Raw genomic sequence first — 25,125 nt, forward strand, 5'->3', positions numbered from 1 at the left:
ATGTTTAATGTTAAACAGCATATTTACTACAACACAATACAACAGTGAATTAAAAAAACTAGTTTTAGGATTTTTAATCTTTACTCTGTAGTTTTATGGTGTTGTTGCGGGAACGAGTATAATTTTACTTATGTTCTCGTACTAAAAAATTCAATTTTTACCCCCATGCGACATATCAAAACATTGTGTCCTCATTAATGAAACTGCTAATTAATATTAGTAAGAAAGCGATAAAATCATAATTTTTTTGTAACAAATGAAGCATTAACGTACGTTCTCTTTGCCTATGCGAGTAGATAATAGAGAACTGATCTTTTTCTTTTACTCGATTGGCTCGGCTCGCTTCGCTGCTCAAACTTTTCTCGGACTCCTTCGAGCAAGAAATCAGAGCTTATTCTAGCGAATTACTTCTGCGGAACAAAAATGAAAGTCATCTATTCGTTTCACGGTTTTGTCATTTATTTTGAAATACTCTAATAAGTATTATTGCCACAGACTTGCTTTTATTGTTTAAACCAAACGGAATAGAAACGTGATAATTTAAGAAATAAAAGAATGTTTGTTTCTTAACACATTTATTTGATAGTATACCACAAATGTTCACAAATGACTACATAAACATAAATGTAAATACTCGAAATTGAGAATTAAATCTTAATACAATAAGTACTAACTACACTAAATGCTTAGTGTGAGGAAATCGCCAATAGAACTATAAAGAAAAAGTGCTTATAGCACGATTTTTAATACTTAATAACATCTTATTTCTCCATGTCGGTGTGTACCGCTCAGTTGTTTTCCTCCACGTCCTGTAAAAATAACTAATTTATAATGTCTAGCTCAAAATAATCCTACATTCTATAGTAAAATTGACAAAAAATACAGTGACAGATGATAACTCGTAACTAGCTATTAGTATACAAATAGCAATAATCAATAGAATTAAAAAAATAACCTAGCGACTTAAGTTTTACTTAATTAACGTCCAATTTGCTTGACCGATAATTGCTATTCAAAACAAAAAGGTTAATTTTCGATCGCCAACGACTGTGATTAAAAATTTTCCTCTCTTATCTAAATATCTCTCTATCGGTTATGACAATATATATAAACAATATTAACCGATAACCGTGTACATTACCCATTCATCATCATCATCGAGGAGCTCGGAGCGTACCCGAAGTTAGGAGTCACTAGGCCATACCCATTACATTACCCATTATTGAACGCAAAATATATGGAAAATTCTTTATATTTAAGTAAAAGACGGAATTAATCCTACGCTTAACTAAAAGTGGCAGTTAACTCAACTTTTTCAATGTTAATTTGCATTCGAAAAATTGTAATCATAAACTAAAAAGGGACATTATATAGCTTTTGCCCTCTACTTCGTCTGCGCGGAAATTAACAAAAACTTAATTCGTAGCTTGTATTCTTCCAGACTATGTTCTATATATATGACAAATTTCATCGAGGACCATTGAGCTGTTTTAGAGATAAATTCATCATTCATCCATCCATCCATACAGCTAAAATTTCACATTTATATTACGAATTAAGATATAATTAATAAAATGCATGCTAAGTTTGAATACAAATACTGTACAAAAAAAATGTAAAAACAAATACAATACCAAAAATATGTACATTAGTGTCGGGAAGAAAGTGCATAAATATACATTCATTTTAATTTCAATACTAAAATATAAATTCATCCAAAAAGACGAATAAAAATTATTGTGGAAATTGTATTTGAAAAATTAAACGTTATGAATGAATAACAAAATATTGACACTGCATTATCTTGCATGTCTCATTTGTATAAAAATATCGATCAAACAAATCGGAAATAAGATTTATAATAACACCAACCATTTACATAATACTTACTTAAGGTTAGTAAGATAAAAATTATAACGTATTTATATACTACGCAAGGGTCACGTGATAAACAAGTGTATCCTCGAAAATCTCAAGTCTACAAACGAGACTACAAAATCGAAATAAAGCCAAAACTTGTGAAAATATTTATTGGTTTCAGAACTTCAGAAAGATCAAATTCTACAAAGATTAAAAAAGTACACGAAGTATATACAAAAAAAGAAATCTTTGGGAAATAATATATCACGTGAAGCCATGTTATCCAAAAGCGGTGTTAGTCCGTTAGTCAGCGCATGCTTGTGGCGATAGTGTTATATTGGCGTTGTTAATGTTTTCGTAAAATGTGATGTATTCACTAACAGTGGGGTCGCAGTCGGCGCAGTGCCAAGAGTAGCCGCGCTTCTTCGGGTTCTTGTTCAGAGGCGGCTCCAGACACGTGAAGTGGTAACGCCGCTGGCATTCGTCACACCTACATATTATAACAAATTGAAAAATATTACCTAGTTGGTTGATATTAAATTATTCAAACTTTCGTGAGACATTATCATTAACTTATATAGAAACGGCTAAAACACTCACGTATATATATCCTGTCCTGTAAGCGACGGGCCGCGTCCGCGAAATAATACCAGTCCCACTCACCCTGATGAAGAGCCCTCGAAGGGCTCGAAACTAGTCGGTGACGACACCGGATATATATACGTGAGTGTTTTAGCCGTTTCTATATAAGTTAATAGTAGGTTGATGTTGGTTGTTAACCTTTTAACGCTCATACTCGATAGGTGAAAGTTAATGGAAAGTGAAGCATAGTCCTAAGACCGTCAATTTAAACCTAATTTAATTTATAACTGACCTACCGCGACTGACCTACGTCAATAATATTTTTAAAGCTATTATCTTAATGTACATTTAATGATTCTTATTCAAATAATACTAAAATATCTAACGATTACTAATATATTTTGTTACTCCAACCCTTAGATCAAACAGCTGGAGCGCACTTGTGTTGGCAGTGATTCAATCATTCATCTCTTAACACTCTTTTTTCACTAACGCGTACCAGTCACTTAGTGGAATAGGGGTCTAAATTCATTGTATATTATGTATTAGGTGCGTAATAGATAAATATAATGTATGTATTGAGGCGCTCACCGCACAAGATTGGCGGAGTCGCCGGGCTGCGTGCACACGTCGCAGTGCGTGAGCGGCGCCAGCGCACCCGCCGCCCCCGCGCTCCCCGCACCTCCCCCGCGCCGCCCGCGCGCCTCACGACCACGCTGACCCAATCATTACACATGTATTATGGTATCCAAACATTCTAGCGGCTCGGAACTTTGCACGAGTCAATTTTATGAGAACACAATTTTAGATGTAATGGGACGTAAAGGACGCTGCAGAGCTGACCTTGAGCCGCCGAAAAGATTGAAACGGCCTATAACTCTTACCAATTACGCTCAAAACTCGTACACAATATTGATTGAATCTGTCAATATGCTGAAAACATTTAAATTACACTTGTAACAGTGTAAAATTTTACTGCATAATTATATTTTGAAATTTGTTATTTTACTAACAGTTGATTTTTTTTTGCTTATACCCTGTTGTAATAAATACCTTGGGCTTTGTTGACACAGACGCTACCGCGATGTCCTTTTTCTCTTCCTTTGTGGATTGCTTGCATAAAATGTCAACATATTGTGAACCTTAACACCTTCTATGCTGATGCTATTTTTAAGAGTTAACTCGTAAGGTGAGTGAAGCACAGAATGTGTTAACAAAGATGACTCAACAGTATTCGAGAATTATCAACTTTTCTAACTTTACCCTTGGTTCACAAACTTTAAAGTGAAGTTTGAATATTTCACCAAGAAAGTTTGACTTGAAGCAATATATTTGAATAACAAATGATCCTTTCTCAGTTTCGAACGAACAGATTGCATATTGAAAAATAACATTACTTAAAGTAATAACGTCCAAGATTCTATTCAATTCTAAAATACATTTTATCAAAATAAAGAAATTAAATCGATTGTATACAAAGATATACCTAAGAAATACAATTGTAAATTGTCTTCTAGGTTTGTGCAACTTCTTTTCTTGACTATTTTCTACCTCTCTTTAGAAACAAATGTGAAAAATGATGAAATATCATAAAGATGGAGATGTATATGGAACTTAAGATGTCAGGTTATTTAATATAATTTTATATACTTACAACAGATGTGAGGGAAGTATCAGCGGAGTCTTGTGGTTGTGATGGCGAGACATTCGGCGCTTCTGGTTCAGGGACCGTTGTTTGTAGCGTTTGCTATAACAAAAAGAAAAAGATTTAGAAATAAATAGCTGTCGCCTGCGACTCTGACCGCGCAGAATTGATAAAAAACATAAGTAGCCTATGTGTTCTTCAAGACTATGATCTACATGTATGTTAAATTTCATCGAGATCCATTGAGCCGTTCTGGAGATACCTTCAAAGAAACATCCATCTATCATTTATAATATTAGTAAGAAGTGATATAGAAAGATGACATTTCCTTATATGTATAAAATATAATTTCCTATAGTATAATATGTTACCTTGGATAGCTTTTTCATAACAGCAGGAGGTGGTCCGTCGTTGCTGTCAGTAGGCACATAAAACATCTGTGTGTCCAATGAACCATCCGGCTTTGGAATAGGCTTTATCTGAAATGAAAGCGGGAAAATAAGTAAAATCTACTCTAGAAAATACTTCAAATACATTCTGTTAAGTGTTAAGTATGTACCTTGATAGTAATTCTTGGATGAGGCAGTTCGGGATTTTCCAAATCTTGCGTCTTCTTTTTTCTCTTATGTTTGTGCGGTTTAGATGGAGATCGCAACAAGTCTGGAGAGTATCTGGATCTATGCTTCTCTTTCCTTCGTTTTCTATTCGCTTTGTAAGTCGCGATGTCGGAAGAGAGATTAGCGAGAGTGTTCTCTATCGAACTCTCGATCGTCTTCGAGTCTCTCTCTTTTGCATCGCTGAGCAGAGAAGAGAATGAGAGATTCTGTGGTAAGTAGCCGTCTTCCTTCTTCCCCGAGGCGTTGGTGAGGGAGGCGTTTGAGTTCTCATTGTGAGAGTCATTGGGACTGTCGGCGACTATAGGCGTTATCGACATAAGAGGAGTGTTTGTAAGAGTGGGAGAAGTAAAACTGCGCTTGTGCAACTTCTTCATGGGATGTTCTTCGCCGCCAGATGTCGCGTATTCTCTTTGCTTCGACTTCGCCTTTTTATCTTTCTTTGATTTAACCTCCGTATTTTCGTGACCGTCGCTACTAAATTCGAACGGTTTGATGGTGACTTTGATAGGAGAGATATTTTCGGGGATTCCGAGGCCGTTGGTTTTCAATTTTTCTGTTTTATGGGCCTTCTTGGTGGGCGGCGAGTTGGGCGCGGCGCCGGGACTCAGAGGTTCGGTGATGATGGTGCCATCCTTGCTGTAGCGTATGCGCGAGCGCCGCGGCACCTTCTTTTCCAATACTTCTGGCTCGGAATCCGAAGTTTTGTCGCATTCGGAGCATTGCCTGTGAAAATATAAAACTTTAAGGGTCGACAACATTGATCATATAGAACCTCCTTTTGTAATACCAAAGCTGTGTGTGCTGTAGGTACTCACCATCCGTAGAGCTTGCTCTTCTTGGGTGGACGCTGCAGCGGCGGCTTGAGGCAGTGCAGATGGTAGTGATGCCTGCAGGTGTCGCAGGCCGCCATCAGATGTCGCTCACTGCTGCGGCCGCACGCCGCGCACTCGCGCGCCGCCAGACCACCGCTCGTAGCTTCACACACAAACAATACAACATTATTAATAAACCTAGAACGTTTCATTTTTGTAATATTCATGATCTTATTACCTTCTATTATTTCACTAATATGATAGAAACATTGTACTAACCTTCGAGCGATGTGGACAAGACTTTTCCTTGGCGAGCGTCCGGGTTGTCGCTAAGAGGAAAACCAACGCCCATCTTAAGTGCGGCAGCGGTGGGCACAGACATTGACCTGTCGCCGGCACAACATATAATACACGACCGATTCAACCCTCACACACCCTCACACACCCCCAATATACTTGGAACATTAACAACACTCTAATACCAATCACCAATATTAATGTCTAACCTTTTCCTAGTGGCTGAATCCAGCTTCTTATATAAAAACATTACAAATGCTCTAAATTGCATTTATATTAAGAAAAAAAACCACTCCGGTAGATCAAAAATTATATTCCAAGTAGAAAGTAGGTATAATAACATTGTTAAGTAAATTTTAGACAATATATATACCAAAATGTAATACATTGATAAGAAAAAAAACTTACCTCTTCTGTAGCTGCTGTGGTGTGACTTTCGGAGTGGACCTTGGCAACTGAGGCGGCAGTAAAGGTTTATCTTCCATAACAATTGGTATTGTCTTCTTTGGAGATATCAGAACAATAGCATCGTAAATCTTCTGTAATGCTTGACGTGTAGAAGTTAATTCGTTCAGAGCATCTGTATTCTCTTGTGCGGCCTAGATTAAAATAATCAAAAAACATAGATTTATCGATACTTAAGACACTAAAAAAACTTACGATGATTATTTCAAGGTTTTGTTAATATTTATTAAATTGTTATGTTAACACATTTCATGCCGCCACGACTTTTAGGTACTAAAATGAACTTGCAGAGTTGACATAGTTAAAAAAAAACAATTGTAAGAAGGCTTTTGCTTGCGACTTCCTCCACGCGAAAATAAAAAAAACTCAGTGACTAGCCTATTTGCTCGACTATGTTCTACATCTGTACCAATTTTCATCAAAATCCGTTAAATCGTTTAGCAAATACGTAGTAACCATCGTACCATACGTAGTACATCCATCCATCCATCCATCCAAATTTCCAAATGAACATACCTCATCATAATCAGCTCTCAGCTTGTCGTCTTCGCTCAACAGTTTCTCATTCTCCTTGGTGAGACGCTCGAGGGACTTGCGCAGTGAAGTGACGCGGTTGTTCCTCTCCAGGTAGTAACCAACGAACTCTACAGAGAACGCGGGCGGCACATGCCATCTGCGGGACACGTCTTTCAGTGCTGCCATCTACATAACATTAAAAAAAACAAGTATAATATTTTAAAAAACATTATTATTTGTTAATTAAATAAGCAATAAATGGAAGAATTATGACATTTAATGGAAGAATATGAATCGAATGACACAGAATTAGTCAAAATGTAAGTGATATACAAACAAAACCCATATATTTATGCGAGAAAACTCTTACAAGTAATTTGGTTAAAAGTTTTAACAACAAATCAAATAAAAATACATCTGAAAAAAAAAGTAGACTTTCACAATTTAAAATCATCAACCAAATAAGATACAACTTACTTGCGCATCTTGAAATTCTAAAGCATGTGTATCAATTCCCATACATTCAGCTTTCTTCTGAAACTTCCTCATAGCTGAAGCACTACTGTAAAGCATTCTCGCCATCTTTTGAGTAGGAACTAAAATAGAAATAGCCATTAGATAAATAATTCATATATAGAAATTAATTTGAAGTTTATTTTCTTACCCCACGGAGGATTTCTATTTTCCTTCTGTTGTGCGTACTTTCGTCTATATTTAATCAATTTCCTTTGTATCCGAAGCTTTTCTTCCGTGCTGAGATTCATTTTAAGCTCCATTTTTCTGAAAATGTTCGAAACCATCGTGAAACCTTCCACCTTTTACAAATATACATAAAATTTGTGAATAAAATTGATTTAGTCGACAAGTTACCTCTTCTCAGTTCTAAGTTGCAAGGCCAGCCAGTTGCGTTTACGTTTTTTAACAAGTGTTTTATCCGAGTGCAGTCTACAGTGCGCGTAGAACGGGTCTGCTTGCTCCACCTCCTCCGAATGAGCCTCCGCTAACAAACCTTCACGTTGACCACTAAATATCAGAGAAATAATACAAATTATTATCACAGAAAGATTAATTTGTACTATACATAATGAATAGTGGTTCCTTTTTATATGCGTAAATGAAATTTTTTGACTTATGACATATTGTCTATATGCGCGTAAGTCCAAAAACTAGATTTTTAGAAGACATTGTACGTACACATAGATTTTGCAAATGTTAAGCCTAGATTCAAAATATAATAATTTGAACAAAACCTTTAAATCCTGATTCAGAAAGACTTTTTTTAAGGAACAGAACAAAGAGTAGATTATTTTGCTAAAAAATTTCGTCTTTATACATATACAGGGTGTCTCAAAAGAAAGTTCACATTATGTTTGGTCATTGCGTGAACGCAACTATTCAGAGGGGCGCGGGGAGGGTGACAATCGGTAGTCTGGCTCTTGGGAATTTAATCGGTATGGAGCGTTTCTGGGGAGAGGACCGTGCGTTGTGCGTACGCGAGTTTTATAAAAACGGTAATTCAGCGACTGTAGCGCGTAGAAAATTTTGCAACATTCGGCATTTTCGTCACTTAAATAATGCGCCAAGCACACGACTCATTGCAAAATGGGTCGAGAAGTTTGAAGAGACTGGTTCAACACTGGACAAACCAAAATCCGGGCGTCCACGATCTTCGAGAACGGTCCAAAACGTAGACAGTGTCGCCGAGTCTATTCTGGACGATCCGAACCTTTCGATTCGGAAGCGTGCTGTGGCCTTAAATGTGCACAGATCATCGTTATGCCGCATTTTGCATCAAGATTTACAACTACACCCGTACAAAATTCAGTTGGTGCAAGAATTAAAGCCTCAGGATGCTGGTCAGAGGCTTGACTTCGTAAACCAGATGATTGAGCGTTTTCCAACGTTTAATAACATATTTTTTTCGGAAGAAGCCCATTTTCATCTTACTGGATATGTTAACAAGCAAAATTGCCGCTACTGGAGTGAGACTAACCCAAAGCAAAAACATCAGACACCCTACATTCGCCTAAAGTCACCGTATGTCATACCTGTCGAGCCGTCATAGGCAATTTTAGTTTCCGATTAAACGAATGCCGTGAACGTAATGGTTTACATTTGGACGATGTGATTTTTTTAAAATAAATTCCCATACAATGTATTTTAAGAAGTAATAAACCTTTTTTCAAGAAACTCCTTACTTTTTTTTAAAATGCAGTTTTAAATGTGAAATTTCTTTTGAGACACCATGTACATTCGAACTGAAATTACTATCGCTTTTACTCTCTCTAACCTGAGTTCCTAACCGACGCTCGTTTTTAGAGTTTTCTCGATTATCCTGGTTCGATTGTATAATAAAATGCAATAATTTACCAAGTGACATGGAAGAATGTCTTGCACATGCCGGCGTCGCAGCCGACACAGACTCCGGTGCGAGCGAGCGTTGCGTCCTCGCACAGCGCACAACACCGCGCGCCCCATCTCGAGTACGCCATCTCGAATAACGTCACCCCAGACAACCGCTCCACCTTACAATTACAACATATCAAATATATACTAACTCCTGCTAAATATAAATACAGTGGGCCATCAATTTGCCGAACGTAGATCAACCGAATGAATTCTGATCCTAAAATGAACAAAGATCACCGTCTTATTGCTTGTGTCATTGTCTAAATGGTAAAAGCAAGAAATCACGTTGTTTCAAACTTGTAAATATGTCTACCGTTTATAATCTAACAAGCGATTAACACTTTACAAAAGAGTGTTTGGATGTATATTACAATTTTCTTGGAATGGTTTACATGAACAGTTTTCTTGGATGGTTTCATTTGCTTATATGTAAATTTGTATCATCATCATCAACAGCCTTTATCTGCCCACTGTTGGGCATAGGCCTTTCCCAATGCCTTCCACTTCCAACAACTGCCCACCGTGCGAACTATGTCATCAGTCCATTAATATTCAAATATGTATGTATGACAGAATTAACAAAATTCGATTATCAGAACAAACCGGTTTTCCGAACACCCATATCCACTAATTCGGAAAATTAACACTCCACTGTATAAATATTGTAAACAATTGATTCATCACACATTTTCCACCACAAAATACAACTTTTGATCATTATTTTTTTAATTAAAATATTATTTTAAAATAACAAATGCACTCAAAGTAACTGAAATGATGATAAATTATTCTATGAAATAAGCTCTTACCTCCGAAAAAGCTACTCCTGGCACATAAAGAGCACAAACGAGGTGAACCCAAGCACCTACTTCAGTTTCTTTGAATATACCACCTGCAATACAAACAAAACATTCAATAAAACAAAAAAGTATAGTTCATTTCAACAAAAGAATGTGTACTATAGATTGATTTTGAATCAATCTACCTGTAAGTTACCAAGATCATAGTATCCATAGAGAATAGTTTAAATAAATTACCTTTATTAGGACATAGTTCACAGTTAGGATCAGTAACACCTGCCTTGCAAGCCTCACAGAACCATGGCTCAGTTGATGCAGAACTAACTGTACTTGATTCACTTGTCACATCCGACACTCCATAACAACCTGAAATAAGTACAGTATGTATTTAAATTTAAAAACAATTTTTGATCCTGCAGTCAAATTATGGTAAATAATTTTGTGGGATGTAGTTGTATTCCCAAAGTTAATACTTTATTATATATAAATAATAATAATAATAATGCTATTGAAACTTTATATTTTGTAAACTTTTTATCTTGGATAATTTTTTATTCAAATTCTTTATTACCCAAAGGAATTACACATGGGACAATAATTACCACTAAACATTCTTAAGACCATGCCTTAAAAGTAAAGAGCAATGTATTGTGAAAATGTTAATTATATGTTTTTCTTTTTGCTTTGATATTAATAAAATAGTTGTACCTTCATGAACAGTAACTCCGCAACCATCACATTCCACAATTTCATTAAAGTCATCACTTCTTGAACCCAAGCAACCAGCACAAATCAACATGTTAGCTAATTCACCTGGAAACTGTTTAAATTATGTTAATATAAAGTTAGTTTAAATCCACAGTAGTAGAATTATAAAATTACTGAATTATGTTTATCGCAATTAATACCTTAAACTCTGTTTTCTTTGCTTTTTCAAGTAAATCTGTAACACACATCACTACACCCAATTTATTGGTAGAGTTCTTAAAATCATTTTCAATATCTGACCCGGATTGGTCATCCGAACTGCCACTGTTTGCATTTTCTTCTGTAATAATAAAAACAATTGTATCTAAATATAATAAAAACAATAAAATAGGGTAAAGTATATACAATGAAACAGTTTTCATCAATAAATCAAAAAAAAAAATGAGCTTCATTGCAACACAAAAAATGTCGATTATTAATAAAATTGGCAACACAAACAATATTGTTATAAACACTTACTTTTTTCTTCATCATCTGTGTTTATAGAGTAATCATCACTCTCTTCAGGATGATCTTCAATCCTAAAATCTGAATCATCCGAACTCTCCCCTTCACCAAGATCAAAGTCTAACAATGACTGTGGTTCAACTGGCTTAACTTTACGTTTTGCCAGGCCTCTACCAGCTAAAAAATCAATTGACACACAGAATAAATTGACTGTCTCATACAACACAAACATTCCATTTATATATCTTGCTATTTACTCTTTTAAGAATGTAATGTACTATAGAACATAAATAATAGTAAACTTACGGTTACTCATCGTGGTTCCAAATATATATTTTTTTTATTATTCAATACCAAATTTTCTTTAAAAACCTGAAAAGAACGACGCTAGGATAACAATCGAACGCCGGCTCTACATAGTGACACATAATTCATAAATATCTTACTTATTTAATATCACTAAATATTTATATCTATCAAATCAATGCTAAAATTACAGGGAAGTTCAATTTATTCGGCATTGGTTAAAAATAACTGAATTATTAGTACACCATTAGGGTCCAAATAAACTTACATATTCCAAATTTTATGAAATACATTTTGAAGTAAATTCTAATTAAATCCCCTTAATCCTAAGACATAAGAAAACGTTTAATTCAAGCTGTTAGGTAATATTTTATAATTATACTTTAACATAAAGCTTTAAGTTTTTGTTAAGTCAAATAATAGGATAGGAATGGATAGGAATAAGAATTAATGAGTGAATGAATTGGTACAAACGTCATGCTGCTGCAATGCAGTCTCAGATGAAGAATTATATAGATATGGCATGCGCGTTCACCCGTAAGGGACAGATAGAGAGTACTATAGACTATACCTATATATAAGTAAAAGGATTGGGGTTACCAGTTATTTGTTTTGTCCCGAAAATGAATAATTACGATATAATTTAATATAGACCAATTTATATATTCCCAATTAAATTGTAATTAATAAACGTAATAAATATAAAAAACAATGCGTAATTTTTGTTTATGTGACTAAGATTACATAAACAGATTTTTTTAGTAATACTTAGTCAGGTCATAAATTCTGTTACATGTTTAATATAAAATAATTGAAACAAGTTTATTCATTATGTGACCATTTATATACCAAAATGAACTTAACAAAACATAGATTCTTATGACACTAAAGTTTATTCAAAATGACATCCGAGATTTTGAATACAGGCCTTCAATCTGCTCGGCCAGTCGTCTATCACAGCACGAACGAGGTCCATGTCAATATCGGCGGCTGCCTTAATCAAGGATGTCTTGAGTGACTCCAAAAAAAGAATTTCCCGATATTTTTTTCCCGCGTACTGCTTCAACAAAGCGCGGCATCTCTTCAGTCTTAGGTCCATTAGACGAGCATTCAAACGATGTCCTATTTTTCTTCGATATGCACGAAGCCCTAAGTCTTCATAAAAAGCTACAAAAAACATACCAATATTATAGTCATATAATTTTAAATTACTCTGTATATCATTACAGTGAACACTACATGTAAAACTACTTAATATTAAACTATTTTGATTGTAATTTCTAAGAAACAAAATTTACATGGGACAAATTAAAAAGCATACTCTTTAAAATCAACGGGATAAGAAAGTATCAAATATTTAAAAACACAGCATATACCAGAATTAAAAACTCCTTTTGAAATCTGTTGAAAATAGTATAAAAAATGTGAATTGTTTCATTTATATACATTATACATACTATAATTTATTTCCCCTAAATTCAGGGTAATTTTTACAACAAGATGGTGGTATTATTTTTACGGGTAATAACCAACCAATTTGAAAAGAAGTTTAATATGGCCGCTTGTTTCCCAGATCTACAGTATATTATTTGACACAAATGACATCTGCGTTTGGGCGCATAATGTTCGAAAAATACTATTTTATTTTAGCTGATTTTACCCGTATTTTAACATATTAGTTATTACAAAGACTGTAAAGAACAACTAGTTTGTATTTTCTTCCTTATTTTGTATGAATACATGTGAATAAGTGCGTAGTTTCAGTACTTACGAGTGAAAGGTTATGTTTTTCTCTTTTCGCTCACTACGGCTTTTACAACCGACGATACAGCAGTATACCATGTTTTATAAACTTTACCTTACTAAAACTGTAATATCAAAATATTTTTGCACAATTACAGCCACTAAGTATTCACAATTTTCGAAAAATAGCACGAATGTCAAACTTTGTTAGGGACAACCTAGGTTGTTTGTAGGGGACAACCTTTGTTCCAAACAAAGCCCAAACCCTGGTACGCAGAAAGGGACGGAAGATAGTTATCCCTGTCTTTGTCACGTCACAGGAATTGTGTATAACTGTATCTCTCTCACTCACGGTATTATTATTACCGTGTCATAGACTTGAATGCAGTGAAAATAGAAAAAGAGATACAAAATTATAGTACAAATAAATTTTTGTTTACTTTACAGTTTTATTACAAGTCATTACGACACAAACAGCACATTTTCAATGAACGAAAAAAAATGACCATTTGCTATGCTTACTGAAAAAATCAAATACAAGAAACGTTCCAATACACATTACAAAAAAAGGTAGACAGCTACTGAATACTAACTACTTTAAATATAAAAAAATTCAAGAAACGGGAATTGTGAATATTCAAAAATAATTTAGTCTAAAATCAGAATCCCTCGTTTACCGCAGTTGTAAACCTTACAACTATTTCGTACTCTACTTTATAATCATACTATCATTCATTCACTTAGAATGTCAAACATTAAAATTGACAGTCACTGTCGTCACATTAATGTCAATGTCAATTCTATCAATTGTTTTGTTTGGGCATTACTTGTCCGGCCGATTAGTTGTTAATTAATTATTTTAGTTGATTTAATCATCCATTTAAAAAAAGCTGTTATAATAGAAATATTATTCTTAACTTCGATATTAAGAAAAAATAATCTGATTCAACCTTCAAAAATGGTTGGGTTAGAGGCAGACTTGAACAAGGATGACGAATGTGATAATATTGGTTTAGGATGTGCATTAGAGCATTTCTCAGAGGTCGAAGATGTGATGAACATGATAGATAATTTGAAAAATATCTATGACACCCCGCAGTTGGAAGTAGATTATGATAAATTGTACAGTATTCTGAAGCAATATTATGAGCAACCTCACCTACTTGATCCACACTTGGATAAGATTTTATCGAAGTTTATTGCATTGATTAAGGATAAAGAATCTCCTACGGGATTAAAACATGCCACTTTCAATTATATGTATCAAATTATAAGAGTCAGGGGATACAAAGTGGTTGTAAGGCACTTGCCTCATGAGGTATATTGACAAATTACAAACTAAAGCAAATACATAAAAAGCTTGTAAAAGGAACATAATAATTTTATAAAATTATAAATTTCAGGTGTCAGATCTTTTAACTGTTTTAACATTCCTAGAAGCACAAGACCCAATGGATAAAGAAACATGGCGTAGTAGACTTGTGTTGCTTCTGTGGCTCTCAATTGTTGTTATAATTCCTTTTCATATGAGCAGATTGGATGGTTTTGCACCAGACCAACCAGGTAACACTATATTGTACACTTTTGAAATATCACATCATGTTGATTTGGATACATTTTGATTCCTGACTAAGAAAAATTATATATTTAATTTCCCAATCTCAATAATTAAAGTTATTGCTATAATGTTTAACTTATTTTTGCGCAGGCACAGCTGAGTCATGTAAAAAATTAACTGTAATGGAGAGAATTTTCAACATGTGCAAATTATACGCTTGTAGTAAGGATTCCTGTGCTGAGGCTAGTGCATATTTGGCCTCTAAGTTTCTAACCAGGTAAGGAAACTTATTCAAAACATTAAATAAATCTAAAACCTGAAATATACCTGTGTGGATTAACTTTGTTTTCATCATCAGCTCACTATACATCCCCACTGAGGGGCTCATAGCCTACCCTAAGTTAGGGGTGACTAGGCCATAGTCAACCATGCTGGCCCAGTGTGGGCTGATTGACTTCACATATATCATTGAATTTCTTCTGATATTTGTTCAGGTCGCATCACTGTTTTCCTTCACAGTAAGAATGTCGGATAAATGTACATTATGTAAAACGAAAAACACATTGGTACATGGCGGGATTTGAACCCAGGTCCTGCAGACTGCAAGTCAAGTGTTTAACCCCTGAGCCACCAACACTCTTAACTTTGTTTATGTGGCCCTAATAAGAAACTTTCAAGCCTTTTGAAGTCTACTTTTTTTTTTTTTTACTTTTACAGGTCTGATGTTAAAGAAGTTTATTTAGGTGCTTTCTTTAACTGGGCTTGTGATTTACATTCCAATTTGAAAGATCAGGACACAATACATTATGGTGTGTTAGCAGCAGTGGCTGCAGTACTCAAACATGGGAAGAGAGATGATTTATTACCCTACACACCAAAGTTACTTCAGTGGGTCACGGATCAGAATTACAAACATCACAGTGCCATGCTCGTTAGAAAGTATGGAGTTAAAATTGTGCAAAGAATTGGTATGTAGCCAGATTTATTTTTTTGGTACATTAGATTAGTACTGTTACAACACTTAAATATTAAAAAAAGAACTATTTAAATTTTTTTTGTAACAGGATTAACATTTCTGCGGCCTCGCGTAGCATCTTTTCGGTACACGCAGGGCTCAAGGTCCCTTGCAGTAACTCTTGGAGGAGTCGCGGCGGCCGGGGACACCGAACCCGTAGCCGCCCCGCCTGATGATGATGACCAAGATATACCACAGGAGGTGTGTATGGGATATTACATAAAAACTTTTTTTTTAAATCATAGGAAATTGACTAAAGCCAATAGAGAAAATCTATCTAAAAGTCATGTGAAGTAGGTAGGAATTGATTTGTTTACATATTACCTTGTAAAGGAATGATAATATTTTTTTTATTATTTGTAGGTTGAAGAAGTAGTGGAACTACTATTGTGTTCTTTGCGTGACGACGACACAGTTGTGCGTTGGTCAGCAGCTAAGGGTGTGGGCAGGATAGGAGCGCGCCTGCCCGCGCTCGCCGCCGCCGACGTGTGCGAGATTGTTCTCACGCTTTTTGCTGAGAACGAACGAGAGACGGCATGGCATGGCGGATGCATGGCCTTGGCTGAATTGGGTGAGATTTACCACGATCTTACCACGTACACATTAAGTGCGATGTAGAAGTTATAATATTTTGAAACTATCTATTTTGCTACTTCTATTTTCAGACTTGAGAGGTATTTGTAGCATATTATTAAGTTAACTAAATGTGGGTTACGTAGCTCGTCGCGGGTTGCTGTCCCCTATGCAGCTGAGCGGTGCGGCGCGGTGCGTGGTGGCAGCTCTGGCGCGGGACGAGGCGCGTACAGCGGGCGGGGCGGGGGGCCGTGCGGCGCGCGACGCGGCATGTCACGCCGCATGGGCATTCGCACGCGCCTACGACGCCGCCGCGCTCGCACCGCACGCCACCGCCCTCGCCAACGCACTCATTGCGACTGCCTGCTTCGATAGAGAGGTATAATAGTTTTCAGATATGTTGCTGGCTCTGAATCCGCGCGAGTCCCTGCTTAGAAATCAATTTTAGGTTTAGTGGGGGAGGGCACTGCGCAATGCGCCGATGACCGTTAATACATATGAAAGGAATAATACAACTAGTAACTTTTTCTTACTTTTTTCTCTCTTTTTTGTCTCGGGTAAAATTCGATTTTGAAATATTCGACATCTTTTTGTGACAATCATAGAATTTTCCAGATCAACTGCCGTCGTGCGGCATCCGCAGCGTACCAAGAGAACGTGGGTCGTCACGGCATGTTCCCGCACGGCATTGACGTGCTGACCACCGCGGACTTCCACTCTGTGGGTCCGCGGAACAACGCGTACTTGGTGATAGCGCCGCAGATCGCCAGCTACCCGGAGTACACGCGGCCGCTTGTCGATCACGTGGTCGATCTCAAGATAGAGCATTGGGACTACGCGATACGAGAGCTAGCGGCTCAGGCACTTAATAAACTCACTGATAAGGTCAGATTTTAAATCATAAGTGTAATTTAAAAAGAAAAATAGACTTTTTTGTTTTTATTTCTAAAAGAATGGTTGTAGTATTATATTTTCTTATATTACAATTTTCATTCCTGCTTATATTATACTAGCTGTCGACCACGACTCTGTCCGCGAGGAATAAAAAAAACAATGTAATAAGTAGCCTATGTGTTGTTCTATACTATGTTCTACGTCTGTGCCAAATTTCATCAAGATTCGTTGAGCCGTTCTGGAGATACCTTGAAACAAACATCCATCCATCCATCCAAACATTCGTATTAGTAAGATTTCAGTATCATCGTTATTTCATATGCATGTGCATTAGTGCATAAAAACCTTTTTTCTTGAAAATTATTCATTGTCTTTTGAAACTGGCCGTCATGATTTAAAAGTCAAGTAAAATAATTTCTTTCAAAACTGACAGTTTATGTTTTACTGCCGTAGGTTAAGCTAGTTTTTAATTTATTTATTTTTATTCATTTATTACTACATGTTGGGGTTTTTATTTTAACCGGCCGTTTTCAAAAACGTACAAAATTTTCTTTTTAAAATGAATAATGTAAGTATCTTTTTTACGACAGACATTTGGATATTCAGAAATAAAGTCCTCTAAAATTTTAATTTATATATAAAAAATGGTTTTCAGATTCCAGAGTATGTAGCAACGGAAGTTCTTCCTAAATTGGTGACTAAAACTGGTTCCATTGATTTGAACGTACGTCATGGTGCCATCCTTGGTATTGGTGAAGCCATCCTAGCTTTATCAAAGACTAAATTATCAGATGGTATGTTATTATTTTACCAATCACGGGAATATCTTAAAATTAGACTGTTGGCAATTGTAACAAATTAACAAAAACTCATTACACATTTAGAGTAAAATCAGATTTTCTTAAAAAATTACTCGTGAAATATTGCAAATATAGAATAAAAGTGGAAAACAAAGTCAATATGCTATCAAATAATTTCACAAACATGTATAATTTTTACAAAAAACGTTGATCTTCAAGTTAATCTTTAAGTTGGCAATTTTCGTTTATGGCACAAGAAAAATAAATTACATAACTAGGTAAGATGGCGGACAGTTTGATATCGGAGGAGATCTGGCAGTCTGTACGGGAGCTGGTGGGCAGGCTGCGCGTGCGCCAGCAGTTCCGCGGCCTGGGCGGCGAGCTGATGCGCCAGGCCTGCTGCCGGTGCATCGCGCGACTGTCGCAGGCCGCCGCGCCCTGCCATCACCATCCCGATATTATCGGTACTTTATATATCTTTAAATTGTCTTGCATACATTAAAGAGTTTACAAACACCTAATATGCACTATATTTCAGATGAATGGCTCGACCTGATAGAAGAATGTTTGGGTCATGAGGTGCAAGTCATCCGCGAGAAGGCAATCCAGGCGCTTCCTGTGGTATTCGAGCAGTACTTGTCGGACGACAGCTCGCGACAGAAACGGGCAGAGCTTATGCAGAAGTACTGTCACCAGCTGGCCAGCACTAGTGCTAACGGACTGCTGCTCAGGATGGGCTATTCAAGGGCTATAGGTAAATAAACTAGATGTATAGGTTAGGTGAAGGGTGGAAAGAAAGTAATGTGACTTTGCTTGAAAAAATAATTGATAATGGGTGTGGTTAGAAGATTGCCAGAAATGGGGCTATATTAAAATGTTTATCGTGAAAATAACGCATAATGCCAAAGAGCGGGAATTTGTGTTTTAGGTGTCAAATGTTAATCAAAATAAATTTAAAACAATATTATGTATACTATATAGGTGCTTTGCCGAAGTTTGTGCTGAGCGAACATCTGCCGCTGGTGATTCGTTCACTGATTGAGTGTACGAGAGTGACGGAGGCGACACAGAAGTGGGCGGAGTCTCGACGTGACGCTGTCATAGGTCTGACAGAGGTGTGTCACACGCAGGGCATAGTGGGCGGCGTCGAGAAATACGTGGAAGAGATCATAGACGCGCTACTGGCTTGTCTATCGGAGTATACTATTGATATGAGAGGCGATATCGGTGCTTGGGTGAGAGAAGCGAGTATGACTGGTAAGTTTTATTTTTTAGTCCACATTTTTTATTCAATTCAAATATTGCTGGTACTTGATAATTTTTTTATTCTTTATTTAAAAAAAATGTCGGTTCCGTTTGCTATATAAACGGCTATAATACTATAATACATATCTATAATATTAGGTCCTTACATATGAAATTGGCGTTTTGTATGGGAGGAACAAAAAGTCGAATATTTTTTAATATAATATATTTAATTAATCAAAGTATGAACCATTTTTTTTATGCACTTTTGCCATCTCATAGGTAGTTCATTGATCCCTTTACTAAAAAAACCAGTCGGACGGGAATCAATAAAATCTTTGAAGGCGATTTGGACTGCCCCATCGGAGTTGAATTTTTTTCCTTGCAAGAAGTTATCCAAATTTCGAAAAAAAAATGGTAATCTGTTGGAGCAAGGTCCGGAGAGTACGGAGGATGTCTTAGACTTTCCAATTGAAGCTCTTCTAATTTAGTAGCCGTCTGTTGCGCAGTGTGTGGTCTAGCGTTGTCGTGAAGCAGCAGTGGCGTGGAGCGATTGACTAGCCTAGGTTGTTTAGCCGCTAGCTTTTCCATCATGGTTTGCAATTGCTGACAATAGACATCAGCCGTAATAGTCTGGCCAGATTTGAGAAAACTGTAATGAACAATACCGGCACTAGTCCACCAAACGCTTACAAGTAACTTTTTTGGGGTTAATTTTCGCTTGGGGCAGGATTTGGCTGGCTGGCCAGGATCCAACCATTGCGCTGAGCGCTTCCGATTATCCTAAAGAACCCATTTTTCATCACAGGTAATGATTCGGTTTAAAATACCTTCATTATTGTGCCGGTTTAGTAATGTAACGCAACAGTCGACAGGCGTTTGCCGGTTTGCTTCCGTCAATTCGTGAGGTACCCACCTTTCAAGCTTTTTAATCTTCCCAATTTGCTTCAAGTGAATTAAAACAGTTTTATCACTAACATCGCAGCCTGCTGCTAACTCGGACGTGGTTTGCGATGGATCCGCTTCCACAATAGCCTTTAACTTTTCCTTATCAACTTGAGTCTCAGGCCGTCCACGGGACTTGTTCTGCAGATCGAAATTTCCAGAACGAAAACGTTGGAACCAAAAACGAACTGTGTTTTCTTTTGCAACACGACCGCCATACACATCATTCACCCTTCGAGTCGTTTCCGCAGCACTAGTGCCACGGCGGAACTCGTACTCGTAAATAATGCGATATTTTAAGTTTTCCATTTTGTAAAATGAGTGACGCAAACAGAAAAAAACAGAAGAAAAAAAACAAACGAATGACGGTCATCGAACCACAAATACATGAGTCTATAGCCGTACAAATTTGAATTTGGAATTCCTTACCAAAGAGGAGAAATTCGTGATTAAAGTGGCCAGTACGAAAAACGCCAATTTCATATGTAAGGACCACAGGTGGGCACAGTTAATCGAAAAGTTAACTTCGTTAATCGTTAATTCGTTAATTAAAAAATTAACTTCGTTAATCGTTAAAGCGTTAAATTCTCGAAAATTTAACGCAAGTTAAAGTTAATCGTTAACAGTTAACCATACCAAAATTATACATACTAATTTTACACTTATGTGGCGACACTTGTTTAAAATAGTAATTTGACTATACATTCTATGACACATTAGTATTAGAGACAAGTATAAATGCATTATAGTATATTTCATTACGAGTGCGGAAAGCCTGTCATTGCAAAGAGTTCCGACAAATGTCTACCCGACCCGAGGCGCAGCCGAAGGTGAGGGTTGACAGTAGGAACAAGTTGCAATGACAGGATTTCCGCACGAGTACCAAACAACTATTTTTAATACAGTTGCGAAAAATGAAGCAATTTAATAGAATAATAAAAACACAATAAACTCAAGTAACAAAAATATTTGGAAAATGGCGCCAACCGTAAAAGAATATGAACAGGATTTTTTTTGTTTTCTTCACCCATTCTGGGTAGGCAAAGGGAACTGCCCAAACAGCGAAGTCTTCAGTAGATTATTTTTATTGATATGAAATGAATATGAAATTTAATGAAATGAAATAAAATGAAATATAACCTAATTCATTGAATCAAATCATTAAATCGGATATTGTAACAAATTAGGAGCTTATTTTAGCAATATTTGCATGAATCATAAAAAATTCAATGATTTTTTTTTGTAAAAACTTCGTGGTTGGTTTTTTCTTTTTAATAGACATTATTTTGACAGTTGGGAAAGGGAACGCACGAGGTTGGAAAAGCTAAAGAAAAAACACGAGTAAAAAAAGTTTTAATACAGTCGCTCAAAAAGGGATTGGAGGGTATTGCAGGGACGAAGAGCGTTCGGAATGTGGGCTATTACATACTCTTGCTTTTATATACTAGTAATGAAATATACTATTTCGAACCTTCTTTTGATTTTGTCCTGTTTCTTTGAAAGACGTGAGTCTTTTCCGGACGCTCTGATGCATCATATTTGCACGCGAACTTCACATGTATCAATTATCAACTCGTTCGTTCACCATTCGGGTCGCCGACAGTCGCCCAACATAGTTGAACTTAGGAGCGTGGCGTGGCACGTAATTTAAACAAAATGATAGCACGTCTCCAAGTTTCTAATTTAACGATTAACGGACTTTTATTAACGGAAGTTGAGTTTAACGGAAGTTAACAAAAGCGTTAACACTTTTTGAAGTTAACTTAAAAGTTAATCCGTTAAGCAAAATGTTAACTTCGTTAATTAACGATTAACGGATTAACGAGTTAATGCCCAGCTCTGGTAAGGACCTAATATTTCACTCGCTGTCAATATGTGGTCCACGTGCGAGTACAAGAGATGAGATGGAGGTATGTCGTGGTCGTGATGTAGGTCTGCTGTCTCTGTGCCGCGCGTGCGCAGTGGAGGCGCCGCAGTTGAACAGCGCGCGCGCAGTTTGCGCAGCGATGCGCGGCGCTGCGCAGCAGGCAGTAGAGAAGATCGATCGCACGCGCGCGCACGCCGGCAGGATATTCACCGCCTTCATATACAAGTTTGTTGTATTTTCATGAAGACCGCTATACTAGTGTTTTAAGTATATATCACCTGATAATATACAATAGCAAACATGCAGGAAATTGTTGTGTGCAATTTAGAGAGAGAACGCGTTTCTTATAATTTGATCGTCACGAAATTTACAATTTGAAAATTATTGAATGTTACATAAAAAAGTAAGTCATACAAATATGCCTAGTCAAGTTAAAAGCGCTTGAAATTTAACGTTTTACTAAATTTTTTTCGTATTAGATTGTTTTCGTACCGAATAGACCACCAGTTTATTTTCAGTGATCCGATCATCAGCAACATCCCTCACCACGAGGCGTTAAAGCGCATCTTTCCATACGACGAGGTGGAGCTGAGGGGGGGCGGTGAGGAGGCTGAGAGCGGAGAGCACGCGGTGGTGAGCGAGAACTCTAACGTGGTGCTGTGGCTGTTCCCGGGACACACGATGCCGCGCTTCGTGCAGCTGCTGCAGTACCCAGAGTACAGGTACAGCGTGCTCAAAGGATTGGTGGTCAGCGCCGGGGAGCTCACTGAGAGTCTGGTGAGTTATACTAACATCATTTTTTAGTTTATTTTTTCAGGGATTTATCCTCTCTCAATATACTCTTAATCGTTAATTAATCGTTAATTGCTCACTGTGGTGCTCATACTAAACATAGTTAATATTAAGACGTTTAAATTTGTGTGTATAATCGCGTATAATTCTTTTCAAATATCTTGGCGGTCCAGTCATGCATTGCTCTCCCCCCGCATCAAGACTTGCCCCGCTACACCTAAAGTTTTGTCCTTCACAGCGACTCACGTCAAGTTAACCGCCAAGATATGTGAATACATTTGTACCATTTAGTCAATGGCAATAATTGAGAGAAGTATTACAATTATTAAAATGTATATTTGAAGGTGAAACACACGACACAATCTCTATACTCGTACTTGCACACATTGCACGACGACTTGCCGACGCTACGCAGTGTGTGCGACACGATCGTGCAAGTGTTCGCGGACAATTTGCACGTCAAGCGAATCACCGGGCCAATGTTCAACTTCCTCGATAGACTGCTCAGTTCAGGTCTGTAGTCTTTTTATAACACCACTAATTTAGAAAGTCGGTACAAGTAACAACTTTTATCTGTCTCGTGTGTACTTTTTAATTTAAGCCTATTATAAATAGCTAAAGGTTCAGTTTCATTAGTCGATATTTCTGTCATTATAGCATGCCTGACGAGAGAGATTTATTGTTTCAGCATACCATAGCTCTCGCATGCGTGAACCGTTTTTATTAGTCATTATGGTCCCCATGCGTTGGGGGATATTCCTTACTTTTTCTTATTCTGCCTATTTATTATACGCTTCAACTGAGTCCCTGCAAAAAGCTTTCTATTTTGCGATCGATCATTTTTATCGACTAAGTTATCGAGTAATGAAATGGCGCTCTTATGTTTTGTCACAGGTGCCATATCACCAATACTAGATGACCCGGAGTCGACGTTCGCAGCGGACGTATTGAAATACTTACAACTGGAGCTGCGCGGAGGAAAAAATATTTACAAGCTGTTGGACTCTATAAATGTTTTGTGTCAATTGATACAGGTGTGTACAATTTTTTTCACTTTAGTTTTTAATTTAAATGGTTTGTTAATAAGATTTATATCGTAGTCTAAACTTACATTTAGTATATGTTCCCTCTAAAGTGTGGTACGAATAGATAATACAATAGGCAAGTGTATGTCAGGTTGGCGGTACAGTATGCAGCAAGGCACTGGGCCAGCTCGTCATCTACTTGTGCTACGCGGACCGCTATGTGCGCCGCTGCGCCGCCGCAAGACTCTATGAGGCGCTAACTTTGTACGGTGACACTTGCACTGCGGCGCAACACAACCTCGACCAGGTACAATACACACGGCGATAAGCCACGTATAAGTCATGTGTAAGTCACGTATAAGTCATGTGTAAGTCACGTATAAGCCATGTGTATGTCACCTATAATTCATGTGTAAGTCACGTATAAGTCATGTGTAAATCACGTACAAGATACATATAAGTCACGCGTAAGCTACAAAGTCACGAGTGAGACATTGGCCGGGGGTTTCTGAGACCAAAACCCCCGTTTAAACCATATTGTTATCTTTGTTATGTTAAAGATAATGACAGAGTGTTTTAAATGATGATTTTGGTCCGCCGTCGCATGTAAGCCGCTGTAGGGGAAAAGAGATGTTTGGAATGTGGTGTTTTAGTGTTTTCGTCTCACAAAAGTTATCGAGAATGTATGTATGCCTTGATGTGATTTAAAAAAGCGAGAAAAATGTGTGACATTATAATAGAAATGGAGATATTTAACTAAACTTAAATAACAATGCGTTCAACATTTCCAGGTGATGACTATTTTAGCCGAAACGGATTGGGAAAGAGATGTCGCGGAACTGAGACCGATAAGGAATGATATTTGTGATCTAATGGACATCAAGAGGCCCGTCCTCAAGCAAAAGGCGCCTTAAATGCAATGGCATTAAGAACTGGATTAGCTTACAGCACAATAAAGTGCGCTTTTTCGCTTTAACACGACTCGAACGCAAACATTAACACGGAGTCAGTATTTATGCTTTAATTTTGTTTCACTGAAAATTATATGATTTCTTTGTTTATGTATTAACAAAATATTGATTAATAATGAAACAGCATAATATGGAAACAGCACATAGCTCGCAATTAAATAAACATGTAACTT

At 36.9% G+C, this 25,125-nt stretch overlaps 2 protein-coding genes across 2 annotated transcripts; one reads left to right on the forward strand and one right to left on the reverse strand.

Moving 5' to 3' along the window:
• Positions 1–669: 669 nt before the first annotated feature.
• On the reverse strand, positions 670–11,918 carry LOC106717742 (PHD finger protein 14). The gene is made up of 22 exons (XM_045678830.1): positions 11,793–11,918; positions 11,525–11,590; positions 11,231–11,395; positions 10,912–11,051; positions 10,712–10,823; positions 10,241–10,369; positions 10,013–10,095; positions 9,165–9,319; positions 7,665–7,817; positions 7,459–7,574; positions 7,272–7,390; positions 6,795–6,980; positions 6,222–6,412; positions 5,796–5,902; positions 5,520–5,679; positions 4,647–5,427; positions 4,459–4,566; positions 4,097–4,189; positions 3,496–3,555; positions 3,034–3,158; positions 2,242–2,350; positions 670–809 (listed from the first exon to the last, which is right to left on the reverse strand). The coding sequence occupies exons 2-22, from the start codon at positions 11,532–11,534 to the stop codon at positions 789–791; spliced, it is 3,123 nt and encodes a 1,040-aa protein (XP_045534786.1). The 5' UTR covers positions 11,535–11,590; positions 11,793–11,918; the 3' UTR covers positions 670–788.
• A 2,247-nt stretch (positions 11,919–14,165) lies between these two features.
• On the forward strand, positions 14,166–25,110 carry LOC106718681 (tubulin-specific chaperone D). The gene is made up of 18 exons (XM_045679163.1): positions 14,166–14,585; positions 14,671–14,830; positions 14,976–15,102; positions 15,543–15,793; positions 15,890–16,041; positions 16,204–16,411; positions 16,560–16,792; positions 17,029–17,298; positions 17,963–18,101; positions 18,386–18,571; positions 18,646–18,861; positions 19,089–19,364; positions 22,230–22,389; positions 22,683–22,941; positions 23,301–23,469; positions 23,851–23,990; positions 24,133–24,288; positions 24,773–25,110. The coding sequence occupies exons 1-18, from the start codon at positions 14,226–14,228 to the stop codon at positions 24,893–24,895; spliced, it is 3,585 nt and encodes a 1,194-aa protein (XP_045535119.1). The 5' UTR covers positions 14,166–14,225; the 3' UTR covers positions 24,896–25,110.
• The last annotated feature ends 15 nt before the right edge of the window (positions 25,111–25,125 follow it).

This window comes from Papilio machaon, chromosome 8 (genome assembly GCF_912999745.1).
Source record: "Papilio machaon chromosome 8, ilPapMach1.1, whole genome shotgun sequence".
Lineage (NCBI taxonomy): Eukaryota > Metazoa > Arthropoda > Insecta > Lepidoptera > Papilionidae > Papilio > Papilio machaon.